The 12,658-nt window shown below is 45.9% G+C and overlaps 2 protein-coding genes across 2 annotated transcripts; both read left to right on the top strand.

Annotated features, from left to right (window-relative positions):
* Positions 1-712: 712 nt before the first annotated feature.
* On the top strand, positions 713-1,660 carry LOC120388801 (olfactory receptor 52N2-like). Its single transcript, XM_039510888.1, has one exon. The coding sequence runs from the start codon at positions 713-715 to the stop codon at positions 1,658-1,660; it is 948 nt and encodes a 315-aa protein (XP_039366822.1).
* A 9,593-nt stretch (positions 1,661-11,253) lies between these two features.
* On the top strand, positions 11,254-12,201 carry LOC120378439 (olfactory receptor 52R1-like). Its single transcript, XM_039497118.1, has one exon. It carries the CDS (start codon positions 11,254-11,256, stop codon positions 12,199-12,201), a length of 948 nt encoding a protein of 315 aa, XP_039353052.1.
* Positions 12,202-12,658: the final 457 nt, after the last annotated feature.

Here is a 12,658-nt window from a genome sequence, read left to right as displayed (position 1 = left end):
TTGACTGTAGAATCAAGGCTTTTTAGCTATCTAATATACTCTCCATGAAGAACTCCCAAATTTCATTCCCATTTTTTTGTCTAATTTTTTCCTCCCAGTCAGTTTTGCTGATAATTTGCCTCAGCTTTGGAGAATTAGCCCCTTTGAAGTACTAAGTGTCTATAGATAATACAGGTTGGGAACTGTTTTCTGTTTCTCCATTTTAATAGAGAATCACAGAATCATAGAATATCAGGGTTGGAAGGGACCTCAGGGGTCATCTAGTCCCACCAACTAAATCATCCCAGCCAGGGCTTTGTCAAGCTGGGTCTTAATCAGTTCCATTCTTTTATTTTGTCTTCCTCTATCACTTGCCCCCTTATTTTTTCTCTTCTCTAAATTAAACAGTCCCAGAAGTGTAGGAATTGTTGATGCGTGGAGAACCATAAAATATGGAATTGGCATTAGTAGGTTCAATTGTTCATAATTCATTTATCTGAATAATGAAAATGTCATTTTTCAGTGTGTGAAGGGCGACCAATCTGCTTTACCCATGAGAACAGCCTCCAGTTGTGCATGTAGTGCCCCATAGTAACATTGTCTCTCTCTGTCCAGGCATTTGTACTGCGAACATCACCCTAGACTCTGGACACATAAAGGAAGTCAGGGGAACGTACGGTATGTGCAGGAAACACCGTTCTACCTCAGAGTTGGACACCTTCTCCCCGACTCCATGTCAGATTCCAACACAACCGACTTCACCAACCCCTCCACCTTCATCCTGCTGGGCATTCCCGGCCTGGAGGCTGCCCATGTCTGGATCTCCATCCCCTTCTCCGCCATGTACGCCATAGCCGTCTTGGGGAACTTCACCATCCTGTTCATCGTGATAACAGAGCTGAGCCTGCATGGGCCCATGTACTATTTCCTCTGCATGCTGGCTGTCAGCGACCTGGTCCTGTGCACGTCCATCCTGCCCAAAATGCTGAGCATCTTCTGGTTCAATTCCAGTGAGATCGATTTCAGTGCCTGCCTCACCCAGATGTACTTCATTCACTGCTTCTCAGTGACGGGGTCTGGGATCCTCGTGGCCATGGCTTTCGATCGCTATGTGGCCATCTGTGATCCCCTGAGACATTCCACCATCCTGGCAAACCCGGTGGTGGCCAAGATTGGCCTGGCCGTGGTGCTGCGTGGTGGCATGCTCATACTGCCCCTACTATTCCTGGCGAGGCAGTGGCCATATTGCAGAACCAACATCATCCCCCACACATACTGTGAGCACATGGCTGTGGTGAAGCTGGCCTGCACTGACATCCGTGTCAGTAGTTACTACAGCCTCTCTGTGGCAATCTTGGTGACTGGTCTGGATGTGTTTTTTATCACAGTGTCCTACACCCAGATCCTCAGGGCCATCTTCAGCCTCCCCACAAAGGACGCCCGGCTCAAGACTTTTCAGACCTGTGTCTCCCACCTCTGTGTCATTTTAGTGTCTTACATCCCACCTCTGTTCTCCTTCCTCACGCACCGATATGGCCACAATGTGCCCCAACATTTACATATTCTTATTGCCAACATGTACCTTTTGGGGCCCCCCATGCTAAATCCTGTCATCTATGGGGTGAGCACCAAACAGATCAGGGAGAGGCTGCTCCGACTCTTTACTCATAAAAGAACCTAAAGTTTTCTCCTGTTGCTTTGGCTCTCAGACCGCGCTCTGAGCTGAGATCACTGGGGACATGGTGCTGGGCCTTTTTCCTGAATCACTTGCTGGATAGTCAGAGAGACTTAAACCCTTTCCTGATATTACTGTGCTATGTCAGCATGACAAACTGGGGAATCAGTCCATGTACCATTCACTGGGTTGCCTCCTTCCTAATTGCTGGTAACTGGACCCCTGAAAACCCACCCCTTGCCCCACCTCTTCTCCCAAGGCTCTGCCCCTGCTCTGCTTCTTTGCCCCAAGGCCGCACAGTTGTCACTTGCTCCTCTATTCCCCTCCCCCTGACACTTGCTGCATCATTTCCACCTCCCTCCCTCCATCCCCAGTGGCAAGCAAGCCCCATTTCAGAATCTGGTAGGAATGGCAACTTTAATCATGATTCCAGGGGCTACTTAGAAAATTCTACTTTTTTGGCAGATAACTTAGCAGTTGGTGACAGGATAACTGTATTTAATTCCTGTATAAAGAAAGAAAATTAAATAAATATTAGACCCACTCAGCACTTAGCAGCACCTTGGACTTCTATGCAGGGGAGCTGGAGACTGTGTTTCTCTTCAACAATAACCTGGCCGGGTGCCTTCGTACCTTACTAGAGTCTGTGGTCATTAGGGGTTCTCTCGGGGTTTGCTGTGTCAGCTATCTGCCCAGAGCCGGGGCGGCACACAGAGGGAACACGCATGCAGCTGACTGATATCAACATTGAACAGAGCAGAGCACCACACTGGTAGCATCTGATGACGACCTCCTCATTCTGTTCCCTCTTCTGGGGAAATTCCATTCATTCCATGCCCAACCCTCTGCAGAGATGCTGGAGAAAAGGGGTTTCTATCTAGAATGCAGTTACTCCCTTCTTCTGTCCCAGCGAGATCTTGTTAATGGCTGATAGTCTTTAATGACCAACTTATTTATAGACAGATGCCTCCACCCCAGCCTCCTTCCCTTGGGCAAAAGGAGTGTGAGCGAAGAGCACAGTAAAAGCCCAAAGACATAAGATGGTTCATACAAACAAACATGAGTGAATAGCTTCCATCCCAGCCCTGGAGCAGAGGGAGCACAACTAGGCAGAGGCAACATTTAGGGAGGTCAGAGGCCTTTAGCCCACTTTGATTTCATACCTGCAATCTGCTCACGGTGCACACCGAAGCCCGAGATGGAGCTGTCACTTGCAACACTGCTTGAGTGTGATATGTCATGAGTTCCATGCTGCTTCCAGCTTCCACCCTTGGGACAGAGAATTTGTTAATAAACAGAGGCTGGGTGATTAAGATAACAAAAGGCGTGTCATTAAATTAAATTAAGGCTTGTTAGATGATCCTGAAAGCATTGCCAGGTACTCCCGTTTAAAGAAAGGACTCAAAGGGTAGGAATAAATGGTGAGAATGATTCTGAAGAGCTACAAAGGTGAGGACTGGGCAACACAATGGTCGATGTAATTCTGTGGATCTAATTTACCTCGATTTCAGTAAGGCATTTGACACGGTTCCAGATGGGGAATTATTAGCTAAATTGGAAAAGATGGGGATCAATATGAAAATTGAAAGGTGGATAAGGAACTGGTTAAAGGGGAGACTACAACAGGTCATACTGAAAGGTGAACTGTCAGGCTGGAGGGAGGTTACTAGTGGAGTTCCTCAGGGATCAGTTTTGGGACCAATCTTATTTATCCTTTTTATTACTAACCTTGGCACAAAAAGCGGGAATGTGCTAATAAAGTTTGCGGATGACACAAAGCTGGGAGGTATTGCTAACACAGAGCAGGACCGGGATATCATACAGGAAGATCTGGATGACCTTGTAAACTGGAGTAATAGTAATAGGATGAAATTTAACAGTGAAAAGTGCAAGGTCATGCATTTAGGGATTAACAACAAGAATTTTAGTTATAATTTGGAGACATATCAGTTGGAAGTACCAGAGGAGGAGAAGGACCTCGGAGTATTGGTTGATCATAGGATGACTATGAGCCACCAATGTGATATAGCTGTTAAAAAAGCTAATGCAGTTTTAGGACGCATGTCTTAAAATACGCTACCTCCACTGCTAGTATCTATTTTTCCATTGTTGATCCACTATTTTCTCCAAATCCTTTATATGTTGCAGTAGATCAGCTTCCTGTTTTACCGAGTATGACATCCCCACACACAAACCTGGTAGTAACATTTCCCTTTTCTGATATTCCTTTCCCTAGGGATCTCCAAAAAGCTCCCCCATCTCCTTCCCAATCTCATCCCAGGTCGACCCCACACCTGATAAGGGCCCTGATTTTCTTTATCCATTTATTTAAAAATTCCATTTCGGTGGCTTCACAGAACACACAATGACCATCACGAGAGCCCTCATGGGCTGTTGCAGAGGAGGACTTACCTGGCTGCTACTCACCCATCCAACATGATGTATCCGAATCACGGCACCAAGGTGTTACAGGGCTTTCCCTTCACCCTCTCCTCTGGTTCTTGTCACGCAGACAGAAAGCAGAAGACCAGAGGTCCAAAGTGCAGGCAATATGATATTTAATGGGGTTAGTTTCCCACAAGCATGTGTACCATAACTCTGATGATGCAGAGCCTTGTTTCCTAGTGTTCTGATTCCCCACTCCTCAGAAATGCATGCTGTCAAGGTGTCATCCCCACTCTGAACTTTGGGGTACAGAGGTGGTGGCCTGCGTGAATAACCCCTAAGCTTATTTACCAGCTTAGATCTAGTAGCTGCCACCACCAAATAGTTTAAACAAACATTTATGGGAGAGTCATTTGGAAACTCTGTTTTCCCCCCAAATATTTCCCATCTTTATCCCCCTTTTCCTGGTAGGATTGAGACTGATTCACCTCCAACCAATTCCTGGTGAGCCCAGATCCAAGAAACCCTTGGATCTTAAAACAAGGAAAAATCAATCAGGTTCTTAACAGAGAACTTTTAATTAAAGAAAAAGAGTGAAATGAATACCTCTGTGAGATTAGCATGCAAGCTACTCTCACAGACAACAGATTCAAAACACAGAAGATGTCCCTCTGGGCAAAAACTTAAAGTTACACAAAAGAAACCCAATTTGATTCTCCCTCTTATGCAAAAATGAAGTCACAAAAGAAAAAAAACATAATCTAATACATTCATTCTCTAAACACTTACTACTTTTAAGAAATGTTTGATGGCTGATTCCTGGATCCTTCACTCCGGCTCAAACTTTTTTGAACGACAAAAGACTGATTTCTCTCCTCCCTCTTTGAAAACATCTTGTCCCCCCATTGGCTCCTCTGGTCAGGTGTCAGCTAGGCTAGGTGAACTTCTTAACCCTTTACAGGTAAAAGAGGCATTAACCCTTAACTGTCTGCTTATGGCACACCTTACACGTGATGGTCATGTTCTGGTTTGGGGGGGTCATGGGTCTGGGGTCTTCATCCCACCACTTTTGTACCCCATGGGAGGAGAAAGGAGTGAGGTTGTGCTATGAACAGGGGTAGGCATTACTTCGGCCTTTTATGTTTTATACCTTTCCCCCAATACCCTGTCGCCCCTCCCAACTGGTTGCTTGAACTTGCCTTGAGACAGGGGTTAAAGCAATCTTTAAAGTGTGCACTCAACTAACAATTTAACTGCACTTACGAGTTCCCACTCTGGCTAGTCAGAAGCAAAATACTCAGTATCTTTGTCCTTTGTTTACACATATTAATAACAATATATGTATATCAAAAAGTCAAACAGGCAAGCAAAAGTCAAAATACTATTGCAGGAGAAAATACAACCCTGAATAGTATATTGGCAGTAGCACACCTCAAAACTCAGTCAGAATTTCCTCCCAGATCCTCTTGCATTGCATGAGAGTTTGAACTCCTTGAGGCTCATAGAATCACAGACTCACAGAATATCAGGGTTGGAAGAGACCTGAGGAGGTATCTAGTCCAACCCCCTGCTCAAAGCAGGTCCAAACACCAATAGAAACATCCCAGCCAGGGCTTTGTCAAGCCTGACCTTAAAAACCTCTAAGGAAGGAGATTCCACCACCTCCCTAGGGAACCCATTCCAGTGCTTCACCACCCTCCTAGTGAAATAGCGTCTCCTAATATCCAGTCTAGTCCTCCCCCACTGCAACTTGAGACAATTCCTCCTTGTTCTGTCATCTGCCAAAACTCGTAAAAGCCATGAGCCGAGCTCCATCCTCTTTGGAACCCCCCATAAGGTAGTTGAAGGCTGCTATCAAATCCCCCCCTCATTCTTCTCTTCTGCAGACTAAATAGGCCCAGTTCCCTCAGCCTCGACTGGTAAGTCATGTGCCTCAGCCCCCTAGTCATTTTCATTTCCCTACGCTGGACTCTCTCCAAATTGTCCACATCCCTTCTGTAGTGGGGGGCCCAAAACTGGACACAATACTCCAGATATGTCGTCACCAATGCCGAATAGAGGGGAATAATCACTTCCCTCAATCTGCTGCCAATGATCGTGGAAATGCAGCCCATTATGCCGTTAGCCTTGTTAGGTATAAGGGCACACTGCTGACTCATATCTAGCTTCTTGTGCACTGTGATCCCCAGGTCCTTTTCTGCAGAACTGCCGCTTAGCCAGTCTCTCCCTAGTCTGTAGCAGTGCATGGGATTCTTCTGTCCTAAGTGCAGGACTCTGCACTTGTCCATGTTGAACCTCATGGACAATGCATCCCATCATGCAGATCATTAATGAGGATGTTGAAAAAAGAACGGCACCAGGACAGACCCTTGGGGCACTCTGCTTGATTCCGATTAAGCATTGAGCTGTATAGCCCAATGATGTAGCCAGTTGTATATCCACTTTATACTCCATTTATCCAATCCATACTTTTTAACTTGCTGGCAAGAATACTTTGGGAGACAGTATCAAAAGCTTTGTTAAAGTCAAGATATATCACATACATCACTTTCCCCATATCCACAGTGCTAGTTATCTCATCAGAGAAGGCAATCATTTTGGTCAGGCATGACTCACCTTGTCCACTTCTGTGAATATGAAGTATGGGTAACAAAGCACCAGTCTTAAGAAGGCCCCTGAGAACTACTAAGATGTTACTGGCTGTTAAACCTATAGATGACTGTGTTATTGGTTCTATGTAATGTTTTAATGAGTATTGTCATGTATAGTGTATAGAAGTGGACATGGGATGTTAAATATGTTAAATCTTCTTTTATTAGTTGTTTATAGGTTCTTTTATATAATATAATGCAGGTAAATGGTGTTAATATGGGAGCTGGTGTGAACATTGTGGCTATGGGAGAATTTTAGCCGGGGGGATGGAAAGGGACTGTTGGCCCCTCACTAAAAGTAAGAGAGGATTTTTGATTGGCCGACTTTTAATAACAAAAGGAAGGGGAAGGGTCCATGGGAAAACAGGCCTCTGAGACTGAGAGGCCCCTGGGATAATGGGGAGAGGCCAAAGCTCTGGGTCAGCTGGATTGACAGGGCAGGCAGGCCAAATAGGAAGTCAGGAGGCCAAGGGGATCTATACTCCATATCAGCTGGGGCTAGCTGGGCCAGAGAGTGGCCGAGCTAAGGGGGGGAGCAGGGGCCCAGGATGATCTGGGAGCAGATCTGCAGCCAGAGCCAGAGGGGTCAGAGAAACATCCCAGGGAGCAGGTCAGTGATGGGAGCAGAGCCACAGCAGAGCTGCACCAGCCCTAACCAGAGGGGACAGAGAAGCAGCCCAGGGAGCTGGAGGAAGAGCAGCAGCAGTGCTGGGGCTGGAGCTGGGACTGGAGCTGGGACTGGAGCAGTCTGGTGTAAGGTGAAGTGAGAATCATAGAATATCAGGGTTGGAAGGGACCTCAGGAGGCATGTAGTCTGACCCCCTGCTCAAATCAGGACCAATTCCCAGCTAAATCATCCCAGCCAGGGCACAGTACTCCAGATGAGGCCTCACCAATGTTGAATAGAGGGGAATGATCACGTCCCTCGATCTGCTGGTAATGCCAGTTGGAGAAAGCAAGGGGGGACCCTGAGCAGGGGTCCCAGCACATGAAGATGCTCCCAGCCAAGAGGCCTTAAGGCCAGATTTAGCTGTCTGTCTGCAGAAAAATGTTTCTATCTCCCCTCAGCGATCTTTTTCTAGATCTGTCTGTCTACTGTCTACCCATCCAACTTGGGCATTTACAGGGTATCAGGCCATGAGGCCACCTAGGCATTATCCCTAGTTTTTTTTACTAATCAACTATAATTTTTAAATATGTACAAATACACAGAGCAGCCAATTCCTCTCTGACTCAGCCACAGAGCCCAAGAGTTCTCATCTCCCTTTGGGAAGGTCCCTTAATTACTATTTACTTCTAAAGCTGGATAAATAGCACAGAATTGCAGACAGGCTTTTCTCTAGCCTGTTTACATTAAGATGCCACTTCTCCACTAGAGGCTGGGTGAACCCCACTGGGATTTCACAAAGCTATATTATGAAAGGTGCATATCCCTGGTCAGCTCTCAGAGTGGGTTGTTGCTTCAGATATTGGGGTGAGAGAGGTGTGGATCATGGATACCTGAAGGGGATTCCCAGGGAAGACACTTCCATCTCAGAAATCACAGGTACCCATCTCTTGCTGTGCAGCTCACCTGCTCGACAAACTCAGTGCAACATGGGAGTGATGGGCTAGAGAATAGGTTTGTGGTCCTTTCCACTCTGCATAGCCATGAAGCATCCCAGGACTTATTCTACTGGTGATGAGTTTGCTCTAGTATCATGGACCAAAATGTAACACTTTTCTGTGCATCCCCATCTGCAGCTGATGACCCATAGGCCTAATATGGATTATGTTAACAATTTTCTTTTATCAGTGTTATATGTTCAGACTTTCAATGTAATTGAATGTTCCCTTTTTTGTGTGTTGTGAGACACAGTAAATATTAATATCTGATCTAGTTACTTTATCGATAGGTTCATAGGGTTTAGTGTCAGAAGGGACCATTTGATCATCCAGTCTGACCTCCTGAATAACACAAGCCATTAAATGTCAGTCAGTTACCCTGTACTGGGCTCCATAACTTGTGTGTGACTAAGACCTAGTTTTAGGATTAGGATTTTACACTAGGATTTTACATCACAGAATCATAGATCCACAGGATGAGAAGGGACCAAAAGTATCCTCTATTCTAACTCCCTGTCAAAATGCAGGATTGGTTGCATCTAAAACATCCCAAACAATGACTATCCAGCCTTCTTTGGAAAACCTCCAGTAAAGGAACTTCCATGAACTGCCTAGGTGACTGTTCCTGTGTCCTACTGTTCTAACAGTTAGGAAGTTTTTTTTCTGAGATTTCATCTAAATTTGCTGTGCTCTAGTTTGAACCCATTGCCTCTTCTCCTGCCCTCTGTGGCAAGATAGGGCAACTTTCCTCCAGTTTTTTTATGGCAGCCTTCCAACTATTTGAAGACCGATATCATGTCCCCCCTTAAATTTGTCTTTTTCAATCTAAACATGCCTGGTTCCTCCCTGTGACCGTCTTTGTCACTGGCCTCTGGATCCTCTCCAGGTAATCTACATCCTTTCTATACAGCAGTGACCAACACTGGACTCACTGCTCTAACTAAGGCCTAAGCAGCGCAGAAGAAAGCGGTAACATATCCTACTGTGACTTGCACGTTATGCCTCTGCTAATACTACCTAGCATTGCATTTGCCTTTTTTTGAAGCAGCAGAAAAAATCCAACCTCTGAGAGATGTAGTTATATGAATCTATGTGGTAAAGCAGAACAACTTTTCTCCATCTCTTCTATGGCACCCTTTCAAGGAGCTGAAGTCTGCTCTCATGTCCCCTCTTCATCTCCTTTTTCCAAATTAAACATACCCCATTCCTTCAGTCTTTGATCTTATGGCTTGTATTGATTCCCTAGGTAATTTTTGTCTCTTGCATCTGGATCCTTTCCAGTTTCTCTACATCCTTCCTCTAGATGGGTGGCCCAAAGTGGACACAGTACTCCAGCTGAGGCCTAACCAGCACCCAGTAGTGGAATATTATCCCCTCGGGTGACTTGAATGCTATGTTTCTGTTAATGCAACCCAAAACTGCATTTTTTTTTGCAATAGCAAAAAAATCCACACCCCTGGGAAATGTAGCCATATCAATCTAACCACGGTGTAGAAAGCATGATGTCAACAGGAGAATTCTTTCATTGACCTAGATACCACCTCTCAGGGGGGTGAATTACTCATGCTGAAGGGAGAACCCCAGCATCCGTGTAAGTAGTGTGTATGCTGAAGTGCTAAGGCTGCCCCTCTGTAGCATTTTGAGTGTAGACAAGCCCACAAGCAGATCTTCCATAAAAGCATCCAGTCGGGGTCTGTAGCCATGGGGAGTTGGAGAATCCACCACTCCCCTTCGCAATTTGTTCCAATGGTTAATCACCCTCAGTGCTAAAAAATGGGTCCCTATTTCCACCTGGAATTTGTTTGGGTTCAGCTTCCATCCATTAGGTCTTGCTCTGCCTTTCTCAACTAGATCACACAGCCTCTTATAACTCCATGACAGTCTCCTCAGCCTGATCGCCTTTTGGTGAGATAAATAAATGAAGCTCTCAAAATCTCTCACTCTCTGACATTTTCTCCAGCCCCCAATCATTTTTGTGGCTCTTTTCTGCAACCTCTCCAGTTTTCAAGATCCTTTTTGAAATGTCCAGATAATTTTCCTCAGTTTTGGGGAATTAACCCTTTTGTAGCACTAAATGTCTATAGATATCACTGGTTGGGAACCGTTCTGGAATTGTCAGTGTGAATGTAATCAGTTCCATTCTTTATTTTTCTCTCCTTATCATATGCCCCCTTCTTTGTCTCTTCTTTAAACTCAACAGTCACAGACTTTTCAGTCTGTCTGCATATGGCAACCTCCTACATCCTCACAGCGTGTCTCAGAAACCCCCTTTAAAATGCTGTATCTTTTAGAGAGACTGGGTGACCAAAACTGAGCTCATATCCAGAGTAGGTTATTCTCCATCCCATTCCTTAGGCATCTGAATGGGCAGGTGTTCCCAGGGGGCGGCTATTAGCAATGTCCAGGCCTTTCCCCTCAGGTCTGTTCTAGCTGGAATGTTTTCCCCTGGCACATGTCTAGGAAAGGTTTTTTTTTGTTTTTTTTTTTTTGCATTCTCAGATTTTGAGCAAGAGGGTGAAGGGGAACTCCACACAGAATGGACTTCCTAGCTGGCTTTCATTTCATTAAGGAACAATGATGGATAACCAGTATACATGCTTGTGTTTCCTGCTGGTGCCTCTTAAGGTTTCCCACACTGTGATGTGTAGGAATTATAGAAACGTGGTGCAGCATGAAATATGGAATTGGCATTAGTAGGGTCAGTTATTCATAATTCATTTCTATGAATAATGAAAATGTCATTTTTCAGTGTGTGAAGAGCGACCAATCTGCTTCACCCATGAGAACAGCCTCCACTAGTGCATGTAGTGTCTCGTACTAACATTGCTTTTCCATCTAGGCTTTTGTACTCCTACCATCACCGTACACCATGGAAACATACAGGAAGTCAGTGGGAACAAACGGTACATGAAGGAGACACCGTTCTGCCTCACATTTGGACACTTTCTCCCCTTCTCCATGTCAGATTCCAACACAACTGAGTTCACCAACCCCTCCACCTTCATCCTGCTGGGCATTCCTGGCTTGGAGATGGCCCATGTCTGGATCTCCATCCCCTTCTGCACCATGTACGCCATAGCCATCTTGGGAAACATCACCATCCTGATCATTGTGAAGATAGAGCCAAGCCTCCATGGGCCTATGTACTATTTTCTCTGCATGCTGGCTGTCACCGACCTGGTACTGTCCACATCCATCCTACCTAAAATGCTGAGCATTTTCTGGTTCAATTCCAGGGAGATCAAATTCAGTGCCTGCCTCACCCAGCTGTACTTCATTCACTGCTTCTCAGTGATGGAGTCTGGGATCTTTGTGGCCATGGCTTTTGATCGCTATGTGGCCATCTGTGATCCCCTGAGACATTCCACCATCCTGACAAACTCCATGGTGGTGAAGATTGGCTTAGCCTTGGTGCTGCGCGGCAGCATGCTCATACTACCTTTTCCCTTCCTGGCAAAGCAGTGGCCATATTGTAGAACCAACATCATCTCCCACTCGTACTGTGAGCACATAGCCGTGGTGAAACTGGCCTGTGCCGATATTCGCATCAGTAGTTACTACAGCCTCTCTGTGGCATTCTGTTTGATCGGTCTGGATTTTTTTTTTATTGCTGTGTCCTATATCCAGATACTTAGAGCCATCTTCAGTCTCCCCAGAAGGGACGCCCGGCTAAAGACTTTTGGGACCTGCGGCTCCCACCTCTGTGTCATTTTGGCCTTTTACATCCCCGCTCTCTTCTCCTTCCTCACACACCGGTTTGGCCAGAATGTGCCCCTGCATTTCCACATTCTCATTGCCAGCATGTACCTTCTTGTGCCCCCAATGCTACACCCCATCATCTACGGAGTGAGGACCAAACAGATCTGGGACAGGCTGCTCCGGCTCTTTACTCATAAAGGGACCTAAAGTTTTCTCCTGGTGCTCTGGCTCTCAGACTGAGCTCCATGCAGAGCTGGCTGGTGACATCGTACTGGCCCTCTTCCCTGAATCACTGACTGGACAGTCAAAAGAGACATTAAATCCTTTCCTGGCCTGAGAAACTGGGAGACCTGATGTATATACAATTCACTGTCTTGCTATCTTTCCAACTGCTGGCAACTGGACCCCTGGAAACATGCCCCTTGCCCCACCTCTTCTGCTAAGACTCCGCCCCTGCCCAGCCTCGTCTCTCTGTAGTCCCACCCCGTCACCTATTTCTCTTTTCCCCTCCCCCTGTCACTCCCTGGATCATTTCTGTTGGGATATCCTGTGTCTTCAGACACAACCAACGGATGCACAGGAAAACACGGAGACTGGAGTCTTTGGTAGGGCCAGGTTATTGTAGCAGCAGCTGCTCAGCTACACCCTGCAGAACTTCTCATTC

This window comes from Mauremys reevesii, linkage group 1 (assembly GCF_016161935.1).
Source record: "Mauremys reevesii isolate NIE-2019 linkage group 1, ASM1616193v1, whole genome shotgun sequence".
In the NCBI taxonomy this organism is placed as follows: Eukaryota; Metazoa; Chordata; order Testudines; family Geoemydidae; genus Mauremys; species Mauremys reevesii.
This window is presented reverse-complemented; position numbering and strand designations above follow the sequence as displayed.